The 21,605-nt window shown below is 28.2% G+C and overlaps 3 protein-coding genes across 6 annotated transcripts in view; 2 read left to right on the top strand and 1 right to left on the bottom strand.

The window, feature by feature from the left end:
• The window catches only part of LOC145184194 (15-hydroxyprostaglandin dehydrogenase [NAD(+)]-like), a 6,608-nt gene extending 1,909 nt beyond the window's left edge, over nucleotides 1–4,699 (top strand). The window contains exons 2-4 of one of the 2 annotated variants that reach the window (XM_090093708.1): nucleotides 2,298–2,622; nucleotides 3,773–3,967; nucleotides 4,127–4,699. In XM_090093708.1, coding sequence (XP_089949834.1) covers nucleotides 2,298–2,622; nucleotides 3,773–3,967; nucleotides 4,127–4,384 — 778 coding nt within the window. In that variant the 3' untranslated portion in view covers nucleotides 4,385–4,699. Of the gene's footprint in view, nucleotides 1–2,295; nucleotides 3,114–3,772; nucleotides 3,968–4,126 lie in introns of those variants that run through there. The other variant, XM_090093710.1, reaches the window with a different exon arrangement.
• Nucleotides 4,700–6,084: 1,385 nt separating this feature from the next.
• LOC149886150 (uncharacterized) lies at nucleotides 6,085–8,277 on the bottom strand. 2 transcript variants are annotated; one of them, XM_090094101.1, is made up of 2 exons: nucleotides 8,147–8,277; nucleotides 6,085–7,772 (listed from the first exon to the last, which is right to left on the bottom strand). In XM_090094101.1, coding segments are annotated over exons 1-2 (897 nt in total). In that variant the 5' UTR covers nucleotides 8,149–8,277; the 3' UTR covers nucleotides 6,085–6,877. The 2 variants fall into 2 exon arrangements, with proteins under 2 accessions (XP_089950227.1, XP_089950228.1); XM_090094102.1 differs by having other exon boundaries at nucleotides 8,142–8,256.
• Nucleotides 8,278–11,068: 2,791 nt separating this feature from the next.
• LOC145183916 (G protein-coupled receptor kinase 3-like) lies at nucleotides 11,069–19,686 on the top strand. 2 transcript variants are annotated; one of them, XM_090092376.1, is made up of 24 exons: nucleotides 11,143–11,272; nucleotides 11,486–11,563; nucleotides 12,765–12,841; nucleotides 13,201–13,274; nucleotides 13,591–13,692; nucleotides 13,808–13,882; nucleotides 14,237–14,298; nucleotides 14,553–14,604; nucleotides 14,714–14,805; nucleotides 15,042–15,129; nucleotides 15,255–15,336; nucleotides 15,445–15,497; nucleotides 15,689–15,766; nucleotides 15,866–15,960; nucleotides 16,083–16,190; nucleotides 16,337–16,403; nucleotides 16,503–16,603; nucleotides 16,781–16,847; nucleotides 17,197–17,292; nucleotides 17,442–17,517; nucleotides 17,809–17,883; nucleotides 18,069–18,196; nucleotides 18,337–18,462; nucleotides 18,918–19,686. In XM_090092376.1, exons 3-24 carry the CDS (start codon nucleotides 12,778–12,780, stop codon nucleotides 19,074–19,076), a joined length of 1,920 nt encoding a protein of 639 aa, XP_089948502.1. In that variant the 5' UTR covers nucleotides 11,143–11,272; nucleotides 11,486–11,563; nucleotides 12,765–12,777; the 3' UTR covers nucleotides 19,077–19,686. The 2 variants fall into 2 exon arrangements, with proteins under 2 accessions (XP_089948501.1, XP_089948502.1); XM_090092375.1 differs by lacking the exon at nucleotides 11,486–11,563 and having other exon boundaries at nucleotides 11,069–11,272.
• Nucleotides 19,687–21,605: the final 1,919 nt, after the last annotated feature.

Here is a 21,605-nt window from a genome sequence, read left to right as displayed (position 1 = left end):
ATCAATCCTAATAGTAACTCTTTTTATGTGCATCCAATAACTGAAGAGGAAACCCTCGACTATATAAATTCTACTATCATAGAAGGTAAGAGTGTTGGACCAAACAGCCTTCCAACAAAATTTCTTAAGCTGGTGTCAAAAATTCTATGCTAACCACTAATTATCATCTTAAATAATTCATTTTGCAAAGGAATATTTCCTGATGTCTTCAAGCTGGCCCAAGTTATTCCAGTCCACAAAAAAAGGATCAATGATTGACTGCACTAACTATTGTTTGATCTCTCTTCTTTCTAATTTAAGCAAAATTTTTGAAAATATTATGCATTCCAGTCCACAAAAAAAGGATCAATGATTGACTGCACTAACTATCGTTTGATCTCTCTTCTTTCTAATTTAAGCAAAATTTTTGAAAATATTATGCATAATAAATTATACGACTTCCTAAATCAAAAACAATGCTTATATAAGCACCAGTTTGGTTTTCGTAAAAAGCATTCTACAGCTTGCGCTCTTATCAAAATTACAGAAAGTATAAGAGTTGCTCTTGATAATGGAAACTTTGCTTCTGGGGCTTTCATTGATTTACAAAAAGCTTTTAACACCGTAGACCATGACATTCTCCTATCAAAGCTTAACTATTATGATGTACGCGGCATACCCTTGTAATGGTTTAAATCATACCTTTCCAATTGTCAACAGTTTGTTACTTTAAATGGCACCTTCTCAGACATTAAAAGCGTTTGGATTGGTATTCGTCAGGGATCCATATTAGGTCCTCTTTTCTTTATTATTTACATCAATCTTAATCTTTCTATCAAACACTCAAATACATATCATTTTGCTGATGATACAATTCTTCAATTAATGAAAAACTCCCTCAAAAAACTAAATAAATATATTAATGAGGATATGGCCAGTCTTGTTCAATGGCTCCGAGAAAATAAAATCTCATTGAATACTAAAAAAACCGAAATAGTAATATTTAAGACGCAGTATACTAACTTTTCTAAAAAAACTAACAAGAATCTTCCAAAATACTTGAACTTTAGAATAAGTGGCCAAAAGCTGCCTTTGTCTATTAACATAACTTATCTTGGTGTTGTGATAGATGAGAAACTTTCATTTAAAACACATGTAAATAACCTTACCCTCAAATTAAACCGTTCCAATGGCATGTTATCAAATATTCAACACTACGTTAATTTTGAAACATTACTATCTATATATCACACAAATTTTGTTTCACATTTACAATATGCATGCCAAGTTTTGGACAATCTAAAACCATCTGTTTTTCTAAAATTGTTTCGCCTCAAAATAGAGCAATACGAATAATTTATTTCATTCCAAGAGACTTCCCTACTGACATCCTGTATCTTATATCCAAAGTTCTTTGTTTCTATGATTTAATCCAGTTTCTAAATTGTTCATTTGCCAGGGATCAACAACACGGTCGCCTTCCTTCCATATTTTGTAACTACTTTAATAGTAGGACAATGTGTAGGCATAACCTAAGATCAGTCACTTTTAACCTAAGATCAGTCACTTTTAACAACTTAACCATCCCACAAAAACAGACAACTAAACATGGAATAAATTCCATTGCATATCAGTGTATCCTTTCTTGGAACACCCTTCCGTACACCCTAAAAACAGATTTTATTCTTAAATCCAAGAATCTGTTCTTAGAGTCACTCCATCATTTTTACCTAAAAAGTTACGCTTAACTTTATTCTTTACCTCTATAGCTTTTTTCTTTATGTTTATGTACATTTTATAATTTCTTATTTGTGTATATGTATATATATGTATGTATATGTGAATACATTATAATAACTATTTGACCTATATTTTAACTCTTTTAAAAGTCTGTTTTATAAGTGTTACTTATAAATTTTTGTAAAGTCCTACTTTTACTATGTGACTAGTTTATTTCTTAAGTTTTTCTCTTTTCTTTTCTTTATTTTATTTAGGTCATTGCGTTTTATTAGTGAATTACTATTTGCAATGACCTGTATTTTTTGTAACATCCTTAACACAAAATATATTGATTGATTGTGTGTGTGTGTGTGTGTGTGTGTATGTGTGTGTGTATGTGTGTGTGTGTGTGTGTGTGTGTGTGTGTGTGTGTGTGTGTGTGTGTGTGTGTGTGTGTGTGTGTGTGTGTGTGTGTGTGTGTGTGTGTGTGTGTGTGTGTGTAAATTTACTAGATATATAGTATGTAGTATTAGATATATAGTATATAGTACATGAAAAAGGAAATGGTTTTTTAATGAGTGTTAAAAATCTTTATGTAGGATGAATATATTTAACAAAGTATTTCTCATTACTGGTGCAGCAAGAGGCCTAGGAAAAGGGTTTGCTCAAGCTGTTGTCCAACGTGGTGGTAAAGTAATACTTGTAGACGTTTTAAAGGATGATGGTCTGTCTACTGAAAAAGAATTAAATAAATTATATCCTGGTCAATCGATTTTTTATGAAGGAGATATTTCCAATGAATGCTTGATGAAAAATATTTGGGAAGATGGTGAAAAAAAACTCTGTGGACCTATCAGTGTGTTGGTCAATAATGCTGGTGTTTATAATGCTGATAATTGGAGGAAAACTATTAATATTAATTTTGTATGTTTGTTTTGTAAGCTACTGTCAAATGGGGTGAAATTGAAACTCTGAACCATGTGAAAGATTTGCAATCATTAACACTATGTAAGACATTTGCTATGTTTACAAAATTGTTTAATTTACCCATACTAAAACATCTTATGGAAACTCAAGTACAATCAAAATGCAATAAGTACACTACTTATACTATTACATAGTATCTTGTTACATACACAAGTACTATACTATAACTGATAGGCACTGACTAAATGATAACTGATAGATACTGAGGAAATACACCATATCTTATTACAAAAATAAAAAAATGTTAAATACGTAATAATCCTTGCCCAGGCTTATATCTAACCCATCAAGGAATAGTTTTTATTCTTGCAGATCATTGATCATCACCAGTATAAATTGTTCTGCTTTTGAACTTGAACCTGTTTTTTCCAGATTGACAGGCACTAACAGCTTGTTGCAATGTTTCAGGTTTTTAAGTTGTGAGCCAGGTATGTATTTATATAGATTTTTTCTTATTTAAACTTAACCCACAATTTAGATCTAGTAAAAATTATTTTTAGTTTTACCTTTAAAAATATACCTTTATTGTTATAAAACAAAATAAGAAAAATTTTTTATATGGTACACCCTTTAAACCATAGCACAAACAACTATCACCCAAATCCTAGCATAGCACAACTATCATCAAAAAATGAACAATAGTTAACCTTGTTAACTGTAATATATTATATAACATATGGACAATATCAAGTAAATCACAAATTTGATTAATTTTCATCCCAGTTGACAGTATCCAATAAAATTTTGATTTTCTTTTATATATACTGTATATATACTGTGTAGTATACATTTGCAGAATACTTTTGTATATATAGTGTGTAGTTAACTCCTTAAGCCATTTAGAAGGGGTCCTCAAAGTATATACTTATTGAGCTTATATGCTAAATCAATTTTTTTAAAAAAAACTAAAAGAAAAAAATGTATATATAAATGGTTAATCTACTTACACACCTGTATATATAGTAATCGACTTATACACCAGTATATATGATATGTATATATGATATGTATATATAAAAGAATAAATCTTATGCAATCATAATACATTATTATTATTATTATTTTTTTTTTTTGCTTTCTGAAAAAGGTTTCTCTTATGGAGATGACATATATAGCTATGGAAAAAATGAGTATCAAAAATGGTGGTCTTGGTGGTACCATTATAAATATAGCTTCAGCTGCTGGATTGGAGAGTGCCAAATTTTATCCAAGTATTCCATACTTTGTGTCAAAATCTGCTGTTGTCTCACTTACTAAATCTCTGGCAGCCTCAAATATATTGGTAATTTTTATGATTTTCAAGGAACATGTCTTTAATTGTTTTACAGGATTGGTTTTTGACTGGTGTTAATACTGTTTTAATCTGAAATTCTTTAAATATTTTTTTACATTTTCATCTTGTATTAGTTAGCCCTCTTTTATTGGATATAAATTACTCTAGGAAAATGATGGAGTTAGAGTTGCTACAATGTGTCCAACTTTTGCTGACACTGAAATGGTTCGAGGCAATCAGTATGTTGTTAACTTGTTAAAATCGAACAATATTGAGATTATGACACTAGACAAAGTGGTGAATGACTTTGTTAAATTGCTTGAAGACTTGCACAGCAATAAGGTTAAAAATGGAGCCATCATGTTAATAACTCCAGACATTGAATCTCAATATGTTAGTTTCCCAAGACTGACACCAAAACTGTAGATATTTCATACTAAAAGCATTTCACTATTGACAATGTTTAATCTTTATAAAAATCTTTTTTTTTTTGTTTGTTTGTTATAGAACAACTCAAAAAAAATTAGCAAAGTTTAATTATTTTTTAATATTTGTTGGGTTTTTTTTTTTTTACACACGACTTTGAATTATTTTATTAGTAAACATTCATACTACTTTTAAGTAGGGTTTTGTGATCTGTTAATGCATAAGTATTTCAAATTTTTGTAGCAATTTTTTAAATGGTTTTTTAAAAGCGCCTCTGTTTCTACTGACATTTTAAAGATTTATGAATATTGTTTATAGCGTTTTTATCTGATTTCTCTTTGAAAATTTATTAAATTCTATGCTCATCCCGTTGGTTCTAAGGGATAGTAAGTGCACTTTTGTTAAGGGGTATTTAAAGGTTAGTTAAGAGGCTGGTAAGCCTCTAGCATCCAGGTACGGCTACAAGAAGTAGGGGGAGCTTTCAGGTTACCACCTCTCCAGTAGAAATCTTTTGTTGTAGATGTGGCGAAGAAAAAGTTTATAAACGAAGAAAATTTTAGATATGAAAATATAAAAAGTTTTTTTTTCCAATTAAAGAAAAATGCTTTTTTTTTTCATTACTTGAACAGGTTAGCCCTCGCTCAGTGGAGGCCCAGGGAGAAATCCCCTTAAACCAGCCCCCACCCTCTCTCAACGGGTCTTGGTGTAGACGAGGGTATCATCAAATACTCATACCATAGTATGCTAAGTTAAGTACATTATATGAAAACATGGAAAGTTAGGCTATACAACGCCAAAACAAAGTATCTACTATTTGCTGGAAACTGTCAGTTTACCAATTTAACTTCCTTATTTTTACCATTTTAAACTTGGAAAAGTAATTGAAAAAGTGCATAGAGAACAAACTGATCAATCGATATGATATCTCTGTTTTTCATTCAGATAGAAATGTAGATAACGTGTTTTAAAAATTCCAAATTAACGTAAGAAAATCCAATAACATAAAATTTAAAAAAACAATCCTAAAACATGTTTCTTATTAAATTTATTATGTATTAAAGTTAAGGCAAATCTCATCGTGAATTAGAAGATACTTATGTTTTTAGAAGCGGATGATATTCACAATTACTATGCCAGTTCCATATCATTTACTAACCAAAGTTTGGTTCAATTTTGTATTCAATTTTATATAAATGTCATCAAGCTATTTATTTCAATTTCTACGTTCTGAATATTTTACTCAACGGTAGAGGTTGCATTCGGTGTTTACGGATCACTACCACCACTACCACCACCAGAAATCAAAATATTTATGTACTTTAAAATCTATACATACATACATACATACATACATACATACATACATACATACATACATACATACATACATACATACATACATACATACATACATACATGTACACACATAATATATACATACATACGTAACTACGTACGTACGTACATACATAATCACGCGCTAATCTAGGAGAATCGTTCTTGATTACATACTATAAAACTATTAAAACTAAAAATATAAAATCACCTCTAAATATAGACCCTTTCCCCCCCCCCCCCCCTCTTTCACTTTGAGTTTCTATCATTTCTATTTAGTGACTTCGTTTATTTCTATTTCTTTAAATATCTAATCTGTAGAGCATTTGCACGCTTGATTAACTTGTATTTTTTCTCTGTAAATATTTTGTAGAGAACAATATTATACTTTTTAACTTTTTTTTAAGATCAATTTCACCTGTTTTTCAGCTGGCATTATTTCTTTTTTTTTTTTTTTTTTGTAATGTTAAAGTTTTTAAGAGTTTTTGATTTTAGACCGTCAACTTCAATATTGCTTCATGATTTTGAATTTTTTATTAAAAAGATTTATATCTAAGTTGATTGTGAATACATATAGTAACGTGATGGTAATAAATTTGCTTACACAAGGTTGTTGCAAAGTGTTAAAAGAAAGTTCACTTTACGGATATATTGTGCGTATCCCAAATGAATCCAGTGAAATATGCTGAGACGTTTCAGCTTCAACATAATACAGCTTTGTCGTGAGAATTAAAAAATTTCTTTGTTCATTGATTGTAGGACACAAAAAATAAGGGATAAAGGGCTGGAGTGTATTTTTTTTTTTTTTTTTGTATTTATAAATACCTATACTAAATGCAAGTTTAAAAACATCTTGCACTTGTTAAAGTTTTCACTCCAAACTCATGTGCTTGATATACACATGATTGATATACACATGGTTGATATACACATGATTATATACACATGGTTGATATACACATGGTTGATATATACATGGTTGATATAAACATGATTGATATATACATGAGATAACTAATCTGAAAAGAAATATTCATAAAATGACCTCAATATCTTCTGCAAACAATCTTTCTTGTGCATAATTTAATGGTACTATCTTCATCGCCATTTTGGTTTAGCTTGATAAAAGAAGCTGTTTTTTAAACAGTTATCTACCATTCATTTGTAGAAATGGACCTTTTTTAAATCGGTTTTTATTTCAAATGGGTTTATTTGTTGTTTTACAATTTTGTTTGTACGGGGCGATTTTTCTATAGCGGTTTCCTTTAAATTTTCTGCTGTCGAGTCAATGTAAAATACAAAGTTATCTCCACTAAACTTTCCCTGTGTTTTTTGTTGGCTTTTTTGGAAATTATCTTTTTCATGTGCATGACTTAATAAACTGTTTTTCATGTCTCCGTTAACTAGGATTTCATTTTTAACATTTTGATGAAAGTGAGGAACATTTGGCTTTTGTTTTATATTTCCATAGATATTGTTAATCGAGTTTTGCTGTGTTTTAATCAAGCTGTTTCTGTCAGATCGAACAAACGTGTCACCATTCGTATTCCCATAAAAATTATTGATTGTAGTATTTTGCTGTTTTACAGACAAATCCGTTTCTAACCGAGCTAATGAATTATCTTGCATTCTCCAGTCAGGATAGAAGTTTTTAGTATTCTGTTGTGTTTTTATCGTGCTGCTTTTGTTGTTTTGCAGGAACAAATCTTGATTTTGATTAGTATCCATATAAATACTACTGCCTGCTGAATGTTGATATTTTTTAGGTAAATCATAGTCTAAATATGTTGTAGCACTTTGCTGCACATCGCTTCTGTCAATCTTAAGAGATGTAAAATTTTTAGCGCTTCCATTTACATAAGCATCTCTTTCGATACTTGGTATATCTTCTGTCAATGGTACCCTGTCTTGCAATTCCTTAAGAATTGAAGGTTGAGAATGTTGATGATTGAAACGTAACCCGCGAAATACTGCGCGTGAGCTCATCTCAGGTTTATGACGTTGCAACTGAACTCTTTCTCGCGTGACCTTTTCTTCTTGCTTATTTGAACTCCTTCCATGATAAAAAATTGAATAAAATAAAAAATCCCATTTTATAGTTTCACAAAGTTAATAAGCTGAAAGACATTTTTTTTTAAATCGTGAGTTTAACAAATTTAAAAAAAAGGTAACACGTTTAAAGCGTTTACAACAGCAAAATAAAAGAAACCTTTTTTTGTTAGTTTTTTTAAAGGAAAGCAAGACGTACGTCTATAAAAAAAACTTAAATTGAGCGCGATTTTTTCATAAAAATATTTTTTTTTGATTTTTGACTTGTTTTTGCTGTATGTTTTATTAATCCTGTATTCTTACAGTAAGAGGTTTTTAAAAAATCGTCTTAATTTCTGAATTATTTCAACAAAAAATGATATATATAACAAACCTTACATTTTTTTTAATCCATCAACAATAAGAATGCATTTACATATTGTAATTGCGATTTACGAAGTCAAACTTTCCACACTAATAGCAAAAAAAATTACAATATACTAAAGTCTTAATTTATTTATAATGGAAAAAAATCGTATTCAGTTTTTTGAAACGATTTAAGCCTGACCATAGAATTATTCTATGGTCTGAGTCATCAATGCATTTTGTTTTTTTAATTATTAGTTGTAGAGAGGCGCTAGCTGCATAAAGTTGTATCACAGTTGCATCACAGTTGCAACATAGACGCTGCAACTGTTTATGAAGATAAATTTTGCAGTGAAAATTTTTTTATTGTTGATCTTGTCTGATGCATATAGGTTATTGTACCTTACTGATACGTGATAACAAATACCAACGGTTATTGATCCCTTTTATGAATGCCGAAACTTTTATATTTTTAAAATTTATAAACATTATTTAAACGCATTTTGTCTGCGTAATTGAATTATTTATTTTCTATGTAAATATTTCAGGATTCAAACTGAACTCAATCAATAATGAAATTAAACTTTTAAATTTGCTTTGCACTAAAACTAGTCACTTTTAATTCTTTTTTATTTTTTTACTTTATTAGCATTAATAAAAAAGAACGAAAATGAAAATAAGAAATCTAAAATCTCTTTGAAATGCTATTAATAAAAGTAAGACAATTTTTTAAATTTCTTAATTTTATTCTGTTCGAAAAATTTTATTCAATTAGAAAGATTTAAAAAAAAAAAAAAAAATTCACGGACAAATCATAACTATGAGATTCATAATTCATTAAGTTCTATATATTTATTTTAGGTGTTACACGATTGTAGGTATCCCATTTTCGTTTTATATTCCTCAAGTTGTTTTTTTTTTTTTCTCTTTTTCTACTATTGCTTGGATTAAAGCTTGATTGAAGTTCGAATTTGGATGGAGTCGAATTAAGCTACGGAACGATAGCCAGATCTTGATCATATATCACATTCTCAAATCTCTAGGTTCCATTTCAACTTTAAAATACTATATATTAACATAAAGTTCGCTTTTCACCAATTCTTAAAACAAACAAAACCTTGTCAATGCATGCCATATTTGAGTCTCGCTTTTTTCCTCCCTCTTCCTTATTCAATCTACGATACAAAAAAAGTGCATATTCATAATCTTTTTCTTACAAAACGTTTTCACTATTATTATTATTATTATTATTATTATTATTATTATTATTATTATTATTATTATTATTATTATTATTATTATTATGATGATGATGATGATGATGATGATGATGATCATGATCATGATGATGATGATGATGATGATCATGATCATGATGATGATGATCATGATCATGATCATGATCATGATGATGATGATGATCATGATGATTAATAATCATATAATAAAAAATTTTTATTTGAAAACTATGTTTAATTTCATTAAGTAGTTTAGATAAGTCCTCTGAATGATGGGTGGACTTACCTAAACTGCTTCTTAAGATATTCTAAGGTATGTGTTTTAGAAACGCTAAAATGTTATCTTATAGCAAACCATAATTTTGTTATTTAGTGATTTTAAATAAATTAGTAATAATAATATTAAGTTGCTGATAAAAATAGCAAAAATATATCTCAAATACTCTAAAAAAATAGACCTTTATATAAATACCATTAAAAACGATTTTCAGTTTAAAAATTATAGAAAGTTAAATAATAAATCGTTATAGATATTAAAATTCCTCTAAATAAATAAAACTTCTTTAACCATTATGTGACATTTGAGTGTAAGCAAGGTATTACAGCTAAGTTTATTTAAAGAAACTTTATTTTATATTTTTGTGACAAAAAGCATTTGTATATATATTTTGCTGGGAGAGTTATTTTGCTTGGAGATTTATTGATTGCTTTTGAATGTAACTCATGTCGTACTAATTTTTGTTTTGCATTAAACTCCTTGCAAAGTCAAGTTCTTGCTTGCAATTTGATGTACAACAAAGCTTGGGTTTTAAGCCCTGGAAACTTATTTTTAAAAGCTAAGCTTCTGACATCTTTTTTTATTGCATTATATTATTCCTTGGTTATTCAAAATTTATATCGATAAATAGAATCTGATGAAAAAAAAACAAAAACTGCATTGAACAATCATAATAAAAGTTCTAAAGTTCTCACTGGTGTCATAGAGATAAACACTTACTATCGAGAAAATAGATTGCGAAGTATTATAGCGCATTCCGCGATTAGAATCTTTCGAAATTAAAAGGTTTGATAGAGCAAGAGTAATCAGTACACTTATATTGATTTCAAAACAAGAACTGATAAACACAAGGTTGAAACGAATTCAATGCAGAAATAATAATTAAAAAAAAATAATAATAAAACAAAAAGCAGCAAAACTAAACAAATACATAAACAATATTTTAAATTACTGGTCAAATGCATGCACATTGTTTTTTTTATACCGGTAAAAAAGAAACTATTTTTAGGGATAAATTTTTTTTTATTTCTAAATTTTTTTTCTGGATAAGTAGTTGTATATTTTAAAAAAAAATCTCTGAAAGATTACTTTTAGCAATACTTTTGAAAATAGCAAAGGCGTATAATTTTTGCGCAATTCTCTTTTCAGATTAAAAAAAAAAACAGCCTGGTTATCCTTAAAAACTTACGGTTTTCTAAAAAGTTTTTCATTAACACTTTTTGAATAATAATTTTATATATTCCCTTGGTTTCGTTTTTTATGAAGCAAAAAATTGTATCCTGCTCAGCTCTGCACAGAGCACAGTCGGCGTTTAATAAAAAATACTAAATAATTTTACGGCTGTTGTTTCCAGAAATCTTCCCCTGAGATGATTAAGAGTGAATTAATTTTAGGCGCATATCACCATGCATTTCCACTTGTTTAGATTTTAAAAGCTCTCCGTAGAAGTTGCCAACGAAGTTTACTGAAAATCAGGAAAATTTACAAAAACATAGACAGATTTAAAAGTAGTTACTAAGAGCTCTCCAAGATGGCGGACCTGGAGGCCGTCTTGGCCGATGTCTCCTATTTAATGGCCATGGAGAAATCAAAATCTACACCAGCAGCTCGAGCAAGCAAAAGGATTCAGTTGCCCGATGCTTCGTTAGTGTTTTTTCAAATTCTCATTTTTAATTGCAATTTTCAAAATACTAATCTAATACTACTTAACTATCTAGTGATCATTTATTTAGCATTAACTAGGCATTCTCTACTATTCCTTCGTTACCTAGGAATGGTTCAGTTAGGTGTGTTTATAACAGAAAAGAGACTCTTTGTTTGTAACCTGTTTTCATAAATGTTTTTTTTCAAAAGTAGAGTATTTTGTGTTTGATAAAACAATGGACTTTGGAAGAATAACAAAGCATATCAAAAGTTTCATAACTTTTAATGAAGGTAGCATTAATTTTATGCATAACAGTTCTACAGACTGGAATAAGAATGCCTTAAAGTAGGGTAAATTTAATAGCTGGCTAATTTGTTTCCGAGTCACTACTTTATTTTTATTGTAAGATTTTTATTTCATTATGTCAGAAATATAGCCTTCTGCTATTATTGTTTGCTGACATCAAAGTTCAGAACTGGTGGATTTTTGACAAAAGTTTACTAGATGAATTTCTATAGAAAATAAAATTGAATTATTTACTTTAATTTTAAAAAGTATTAATTTCTTTTGGTGGTATTAATGCTTTGATGGAAGTAGTTATTATTATCTGGATATCCAGTTAATAAATATATGCATGCAGATCTTTACTATAAAGACTGAATTTAATGACGTTTATTAACATTTCTATATTATAATTTATATTTAACTGGGAAGAGTTATATAATATATATGCTAGCTTGTGTTAGCTATATTATATGTTCAAGGCACCTAGTGATAACTCCTTAAATACAAAAACTAAGATCATAGTTTATGCAAACCTACCATTAAAAAACAAAAATCAGTTTTCAATTTAAGAATAAACTTTTAAATAAAAAATGGAAACTGGTTAAGAGTTTTGTAAAAAAAAAAAAAACAGTCTAGAGATTTAGGTAAAAAAGTAGGGTTGTCTGTTGTAAAGTCTGATCTATAACAGCGAATAGTGAATATGAATTTGGCTTCTGTATTAAAAACTGTAGTGGATTTAAAGGCATTTTCTACCTATACTATTCTATATTCTAATAAGGTGTCAGTATGCATCTGTATAACTTATCAGATCACTACATTCATACAGATCATTACATTAAATTATTGTGTTTCTTGTTTATTTTGAAATTAATACATTGTTGCTGTTTCTGTTCAAGTTAAAAATGTTTGAAATATTTAACTTTAGTTTTAAATATTTGGAAAGATAGTTAAATACATGTCTCCTATATATATATATATATATATATATATATATATATATATATATATATATATATATATATATATATATATATATATATGTATATATATATATATGTGTATATATATATATATATATATATATATATATATATATATATATATATATATATATATATATATATTGAGGTATATATTTTGAGTTTGTTAGCATTTGTATTGTTTATCTATTTTTCTAATATGTTCTATATTACTTACCTTTTTTAGAGTCTACAGTGTGATGCATAAATATCTAACAGCTAGAGATGAAGTTAATTTTGTTACTATATTCAATCAAAAAATAGGCAAGTGTTAGCATTTAGTTATAACAGAAAAAATTCATAAAACAATAAGTCTTCATTTGTTATTATCATTTTCTTTTTTTTTTACAGTAAATAATGATAAGAAGTCAAGACTATAGGAGAGAACACACAGTCCACTTTTTATACTTTTGAAAAAAACTGAATTTTGTGTTTAAAGACAGCAATAGTCTTTAATGTTAAATATTTTAAAACCCTTCTTATTGCCTGAATAACAGTGGTTTTTTGCTCAGATATTGTCAGAAAATGAAAAGGATGTAAATGCAAAAGTCTTGGTGAAATTGAATAGTATTTCAAATTATTTTGATATTCTAAGTTTATATTATGAGTTGTTTTTGTTATAGGTTTTATGTTGTTCAAAGAGTTTTGTGACGAACAATGTGAAGAACCAGTTCCTCAGATAAAATTTTATGAAGCAGTAATGTTTCCTTTTTTATATCTCTAAAGAACTAGATTTTTTTTAATGATTTTTTTATAAAATTGATTATCTTTAGAAAAACATCTAAAAATTAAAAGTTTAATCAAAAACATATACATGTATTCAGATATAAGCCTAACTCTTTATCATTTTTAATGTAAAATATTTTAAAATAATAAAATAATAGTAAATCAATTTTTCTGTTAAAATTTACTTTTTTTTTTTTTAAATTTTATATTTTTTCTCGATGATGATCCTAAATTTTATGATCAATTTTTAAATAAAAGTTGTGCATGTTCATTTTTATAATTTTTAGATTAAAGAATATGAGGATTTGCAAACTCCAGAAGAAAGATTGGCAGCTGCAAGGGAAATATTTGATAATTATATTATGAAGGAATTGTTATCCTGTTCACATGTAGGACTTTTTACATAATATAAATTTTATATTAGTTTTAAATTATTTTGACTTTTTACTTTTCTTATTATGAATGCAATTAGCTGTATTTGAGTTATGCAATAAAATAATTTAGTCATTTACGCTGTCAGCAATTGAGCATGTTCGATTGCTATTAAGTAAAGGCGAAGTGCCTGTGGGACTTTTTCTTGTAAGTTTTATTTAATTTTTAAAATACTTTTATTTTACTTAAGTTGATTTTACATCATTATGACTTAAAAATGGTTAAGTATACAGTTTTTATTTACTCAAATTATAACTCTTGTGCAATGTTAAATCTATGAAGCTTTGAGTGAAAAATTTACTTAATAACTTTTCTTTGAACAGCTTTTACTGATGCACTGACCAGTTGCAAAAAATCTAATTTAGTTTATTGCTGATAATTTAATTGGTGTAGTTTAGTTGAGAAAACTCTAAAATTTGTATAAACTTAAAGAAAGTAGAACATGCTCTTTTAATACCCTTATAATTAGTTGATTTTCATATGATTGTGATTTTCTTTTAGCCTTATGACCAAGAAATCAGAGACAGCCTGAAAGGGAAAATCTTTGATATGTTCTTGAAAAGGTATATTCTGAGAACATTTAATGAATTGCTTTTTTAAGTTGACCAGAAGTGGGCTCTTCAAAATAGATTACCTGTTTTGTTTTGTTTTTCTTCTTTACTGTTTATTTATTTGTATAACTGCAAAAAGTCTGGGAAAGGCAATGTCTGTATGTAATTAAATGTAATCAGTTAACAAAAATCTTATTTTTAAAAGTTTTGAAAACTTTTAACATTGTTTTTAGGGTTCTGCTAAAAATTTCATCTTCTTTTTTTAGTGATAAATATGTTCGTTATCTGCAGTGGAAAAATTTAGAGCTTAACCTGAACGTATGTAATGATAAGCATTAATTTTTTTTCACTCCAATTGCATAAGTTTTATTTAAGAGAAATTTTATTTAAGAGAAATTTAAAATTTGTTCCTCATACCTTTTTACAGCTAACAATGAACGACTTCAGTGTTCATAGAATTATTGGTAGAGGGGGTTTTGGTGAAGTATATGGTTGCAGAAAAACAGACACAGGAAAGATGTTAGTTATATTTAGTAAATCTTTAATTGTCTTATTGAAAGTGTGAAACCTCTTATGGTCAAATATGAGAGTGAAAATGTTGCAAATACAGTTAATTGCTAACAGGTTTAAAAATTTTAAGAACCAGATATTATTATACTAAATCATAAAATGAATTATCAAAAATTTCCTGAAAAGTTAAAAAAAGGTTTGATGATACTTTAAAGTTGTCTTTTACATTTCTTGTATTTTTGTAGGTATGCAATGAAATCTTTGGACAAAAAGCGGATTAAATTAAAACAAGGAGAAACTCTTGCGCTCAATGAAAGAGCCATGCTTTCCTTTGTATGCTCTTTTCTTGATACTGTTTTACTAAGGAAATTTTCTAACCAAAATTTTCTCTTTTTTCTCTTGTTTTGTTAGTTTGATTGATTTTCATGAACAGCTTAACGTCAGATATTTATTTTAAGGTGAACAATCCTTTTATTGTTTGTATGACGTATGCATTCCACACTCCAGACAAACTGTGCTTTGTTCTTGATTTAATGAATGGTTAGTGAGTTTATACAACTTTTGATTGTAAAATAATCTGATCTTTTTCTTTGACATTAAAAGAAATTTTCTCTTCATTTAATGTTCAAATAACCATTTTTATCACAGGTGGAGATTTGCATTATCATCTTACTCAACATGGCGTTTTTGATGAGGATAGTGTAAGTTTTTTCTTTACTTAACTTTTTTTTCTTTCAATGATCATTTTATGATTAAAAAATGCAGTAAGAGTAAAGTTGAAATTTTAATTGTAACTTTAGTATTGAGTTTTTGTATTAAAATTGCTTAAAAATATCTACTATGTAAAATATTTGTGTTAGAGATCGATTTTGCTTTCATTACATTTTATTAGGTTAAATTTTATGCTGCTGAGATCATTCTGGGCTTAGAGCACATGCATACAAGATATATTTGTTATAGAGATTTAAAGGTATTGAAGTATATCTTAGTATCAGTTATTAGTTGCAATTTACAGTTGTTATTATTTACCTGTTTTTTGTATCTTGAATTCTGTGAGTATGTATTTTAGCCAGCTAACATATTGCTAGATGAAAATGGGCATGTACGGATTTCTGATCTGGGTTTAGCATGTGATTTTTCAAAGAAAAAGCCACATGCATGTGTGTGAGTATAGATTTAATAGCTTTTTTTTTTTTTTTTTTTAAATGTTTACTCTTGTCTGACTTTGGTTTTGAAATTCTTTATTGATTACAGTTTCTGATTATTTTTTCCCCAATATTTTGAAGTGGAACACATGGTTACATGGCACCTGAGGTTCTTCAAAAATCTGTTGCATATGATTCCTGTGCTGACTGGTTCTCTCTCGGTTGTATGCTTTTCAAGCTTTTGCGAGGGTAAAAATAAACTTCAAGTTACATTTGTTTTATAGTTTACTTGTTAAAGGGAAGAGTTATTTCAATAATTAAGTTAAATTGCATAGGTACTATATAAATATCTTGGTTCAGTCTACCATTATGAAACATAATTTTTTTTTTTGTAGCCACAGTCCTTTCAGGCAGCAGAAAACTAAAGACAAATATGAAATTGATAAAATGACACTAACAATGGTAAGTTTTCTTTATTTTTTCATTTATTAGTTTTTCTTGATTGTAGATAATCATTGTTTTTATTTTGTTAATTTTTTTTGTTTTCTTTTTTTTTTTAAGGATGTCAAGTTTCCACCTGACTTGTCCTCAAGTATTACCTCACTTTTATCTGGCTTGTTACAGAGAACTGTTTCAAAAAGATTAGGTTGTCAAGGAATGGGGTAAAAGTTTATAACAATTGTGATAATACACTCCTAAGTCATAGGTTGTGTACATCTTTATATATATATATATATATATATATATATATATATATATATATATATATATATATATATATATATATATATATATATATATATATATATATATATATATATATGATGCTTAATTTTCAGAGCAACAGAACTTAAAGAGCATCCATTTTTTGCAAATATTGATTGGAAAGAAGTTGAGTTAAGGAAGGTAATTTTCATTTTGATATCTGTTCTGGAAATCTCGTGTGCAATAAATGCTTTAAAATTACAATCCCATATGGCTTGAAATATACATCAGTAAATTGAATAGCCATTCTCCAATTCAGTGGGTTTGGAATACCAGATAACCTGTGTGTAGTGAATGAAATTAAATCTATCAAATTGATAAATTATATAATTACTCTACATTAAAGAGTACCATAAGGTGGTTTTTATTGTCCTAACTTTTTTCCTTTATTTTTTGCAGTATTTGTACAATGGCAATGTACAATAACTGTTGTTCAAATACTGCAACTCACTTTCTATTCTAATTTTAAATATGACTTTTAAAAATTTAGTTACAACCTCCATTGATTCCACCTCGTGGTGAAGTCAATGCTGCTGATGCTTTTGATATTGGTTCCTTTGATGAGGAGGATGTCAAAGGTGTCAAGGTATGCCATAGTATGTGATATGTGTTTTTGTTGAACATAAATATGTCTACCATTGAGAATTTTTAGAAAAAACAATATAGTTTAGTAATGTTAGGTTTTTTCTACATTTCTATGTTGTTTGTCATTAATATTGTGTTGTTTTTTTACAGCTCACAGAGGCTGATCAAGCATTGTACAAAGATTTTAGCTATGTAAACTCAGAAAGATGGCAGCAAGAAATTGCTGGTAAAATCTCTTTTGTCTTTGGTCTTAAAATAGAAGATTTTTTTTTCCTTAGAATTACTCTTATTTTTATTCTTGTCCTGTGAAATAACATACGTGTCTAGTCTACTGACTGCAACAGCAAACAATGTTTATGAAAGCAGCAAATGGATTGTGATTGTAATGATATTGCTACTTAAACTATATAAAGTTTTTTCGTTGAGATTTTTAACTGTGTATAAGTTAAAAATCTAAACGAAACAATCTCCGTAAGGGGAAAAAAAATTCATTTAATTTTTGCTTTGTATATCCTAGAAACCGTCTTCGAAGTGGTCAATCAGGAAGCTGAGAAAGCCGAGGCAAAAAAGAAATCTAAAAATATTGAATTAAGTAAGAATTCGTTTCAGTTATTTGTGCAAAAACTTTCTTGTCAGCAGTAAAAAATAGAATAGAAATCAAAAATCTTCTTTTGGTTTGTGGTATTTTCTACTGTTGATAAGAAATAGTTTTTTTGATTATTTTGAAAATGTTTGAAGCGTAGTTTACGCTTCTAACGTAACTATTTACTTTTGTAGGCGTTCAAAACGGGGATTGTCTCCTGCACGGATATTTATATAAACTGGGCGGTCCTTTTCTCTCAGTATGGACGAAGAAATATTTTTTTCTTTATCCTAATCGTCTCGAATACAGAGGAGATCAATGGGTAAAAATAAGTTATCTTCAGCAAGATTATTTTGAGTTCCTCAGTCTTTTTATGTGAAAAGATGGACATTTTTTGTTATGAACTATTAAATTGGTAATTAAAAGCAATAAATATGTTTAAAAATTTTCTTTATTATTTAGCATTCTCAAAAGTTGCTACTACCACTGGAAGACATTCAATTTGTGGACGAAATTGTGTATAAAACGTTTAAATGCATAAAAATTCATTTAAAAGATAATAGAGAACAACTTGTTCTACGTGCTGATGTAAGTGCTTATTTATAAATTCTCAAAATCCCGTATCGTTATTCGATATGTAAATTAGAAAAACAGTTTAGGACGTGTTGTTTAGCACGGTTCTCTTTACGTGCGGTCTTTAGTGTTGTGTTTAGACGTCTAATGATAAGTGGCCAGTAAATCAACTTTTTAAAACAATCTCTCTGTAAGTAGTGCTGGTAAAACGGTTTGATACTAAAAATGAAGTTTGTTTGTTAACTATAAATAAAAGCTTTTCACGGGTGTTCTACAGTTAATTTGGCTCTAAATCGCAACAACAAAATTAAATATGTTGCGTTACGTATTTCATATAGTTACTATAGTTACTAGTATTACATAAGCAATGAGCCTCTAAACTTTATCTAAAATAAAAAGTGCCCGAGTTTTTATCTTTTTTTATAAACACTTTTGTATGACTTAAAGAAGTATTTTTGATCTTTTTTTAGAGTGATACAGAGTATAATGAGTGGTTTAAAGAAATTTGTAAGTCATACGAGGAGGCGCAAGTGCATATTAGAACTGGAGCAAAAATATTAACATATTCCTGCGGGAGAAATAACCAATCTAGTAAAGACGATGAAAGCTCTGTGGGTTCCGTTGGTTAATTCCATCGCCAATTAATTTATGGCTGCTAATCGATCCAATCCTTCTATTGCAGTTTGAAGTTTTGGGATCGAGCTCAAATGGATCACTCCAAGTGAATTAATCATATTACATATGGGGAAATAAACATGGCTAAAAGAAAATTCTCTTTATAAAATTATACCGAAAAAATAATTTCATTATTTTCTTTACTTTTGACTGCTATTTTTTTAGCAGGCTGATATAAGAAAAATGAAATATTTTTAGAGTTCTGATGAGAAGTTTAGCGGCAAAAGTAAATCTCTTAATTTCCTGTTAAATAGGTTACTAAGATCAGACCGAAAATAATGAAGTTAAACTGTACATATGGTAAATAATTGTAGGTTACGTTTTCTTTTTAAATTATTTAATTTAGTAATTGGTAACTTAGTTTTTTAATTTTTTTAAAATGCATGCTCACACTTTTGAATTATTACGACATTTTATTTCTGACTGCATCGGTCAAGAAATCCCTTGAGAAAAAAACGCGCACGCAAATTCTTATCGGGTTTCAATTTTTACTTGATGTAATCAATTTGAAACTGTAGCGATGTAATTAATTGATTTGACTAATATTTTTTATTACTTTTATTATACTTTGTACGTTGTTTCTACTACTGTTTCACTAGGGGCATATCTGATTTTGCACCATTTCTCTATGCTTATTTTACATTTTTCTGAGGAGATCCGTTGCGTCAAATCTTGAATGCATTTAAGTATATTGAACTTTAAAAGATTTGCTTGTATTTTTACCTCTAATCGATATGGAAAAAAAGATTGCTGAGTGAGTTTGATCATATTTTACACAACTTTTCTAGAGAAGTCTTTTTTTCCACAACTAAAAACAAAGTTATACCAATTTTACATATATCTTTAAAAATCAGTCTTTAGGTATATATGCAACACTAGTATTAATTTTACATATATACTCGCAAATGGTAGAATTAAAAAACAAATCATTGACCTAATAAAAATATTTTCAAACAGGTCGGTGTTATTATTTCACTTTTATCGATACTAAAGCATCCCTGTTCAAGTTAGAATTGAAGTAATTTACTACCCACCCTAATTATGATAAAACATATCTCTTAAACGAAGCTAATAAATATTTCTTATTTTCTTTACAAACTCATTAAACAGGGCGACAAAATGTTACTGGTTTAAGTAAATCCTAATGGAAATTTATTAAACAAAATAACAGATGGATTTTTGGTAATAAATTATCAGTTTCGAAGGAATCTTGTGTTGGGGCCTAGAACTGGCCATGGTCCTCAATTAGCCACACGTTAGAGCTATCTGGGTTGAGATTGGGGCAATTAGGGCTGTCATCGCCTTCGTGGTCAACTTTCGTTGTCCAGTCAATGTTGAAAACAAGCTTTTAACGCATGATGCATGTTCTACACGAAAAAGCTTCAAAATAAAAGCATGCTTGCTTATTTTTTTTAAAAATACAACTCATTTCAGCAATAATAAAACGAAAATACATATACCAGTTCAATAAAGGTTGGAAAACTTAATAAAATAAATCATTAAGCGGCGCTAAAATACTTTCGATACAACGTAGTAAATTTTTAGCGAGTTATTTTTTTGCACCTCCTCACAGTGGTCAGAAACTCCAAGAAACTGAGACTGTTTAATAGCTAGTAAACTGATATAAATTTGTTCGTTATGATTTAAAAAGCCAGTAAAAAACTTTTTTTTTTTAAAATAATGACCAAAATATTTTATTAAACCGAATATGATATGTAATGCTATTTTTGGAAAATTTATAAAAAAATTTTTGACAAAACTATTTTTGTTACTATATAAAACTTTATATAGTAACAAAAATAGTTTTGTCAAAAAAATCCATTTTGCCGTTTTTTGCCGCTAATGAAACCGTTTAAAATTCATGTGAGGACGATGCTTTAATTAACGTGTGTTTGACACCATTGAAAATTGTATGTTTTTAATTCCAGTGGTGCCCACTGACTCTTAATTGTGAAATTTTAATTTTACATGGAAAGTCGGTATTTATTGTCAATTTTTTAGTTTTTTGAAATATTTGATCGCTTATATTTTGCAAGTTTCTGTCATTTTGTAAGAACTGATATCAGTCCTTAGCTACGCATTTTCATGCTTTTGTTTAGTAAAATATTTCCGTCATTTTTTTTTTAAATAACTGCATAACTTATAAAAACTGCCTTAGCATTTTAAGTCTATTTTTCTTTTAAACTTTTTTTATAGTAATTACCAAATTTTGATAAGCTTTGAATTATCGAAATCCAGTCGGAAGTTTATTAGGAAATTAGCGTAAGTTGGACCTCATTATTGCACTCTGCGTAGACTTTAATCAAAAATATATGCTGCCACTATTTTCTTTTAAAAATGGGCAATACATAAATACGATTTTTACTAAATTTTTTAAAACAACTAAAACAATGTGATTTCGCTCAGAACAGTCTTACTATTAATATATAATGCAATTTATTAAATATTTCAATTAATAAAAAAAAGATGAGGAAGTTTGGTAA

This window comes from Hydra viridissima, unplaced genomic scaffold (assembly GCF_058129835.1).
Source record: "Hydra viridissima isolate aposymbiotic clone 2 unplaced genomic scaffold, HvirCarnegie_v1 scaffold_7, whole genome shotgun sequence".
Lineage (NCBI taxonomy): Eukaryota > Metazoa > Cnidaria > Hydrozoa > Anthoathecata > Hydridae > Hydra > Hydra viridissima.
Note: the sequence above shows the minus strand (reverse complement) of the source record. Positions and strands in the feature narration are given on the sequence as shown.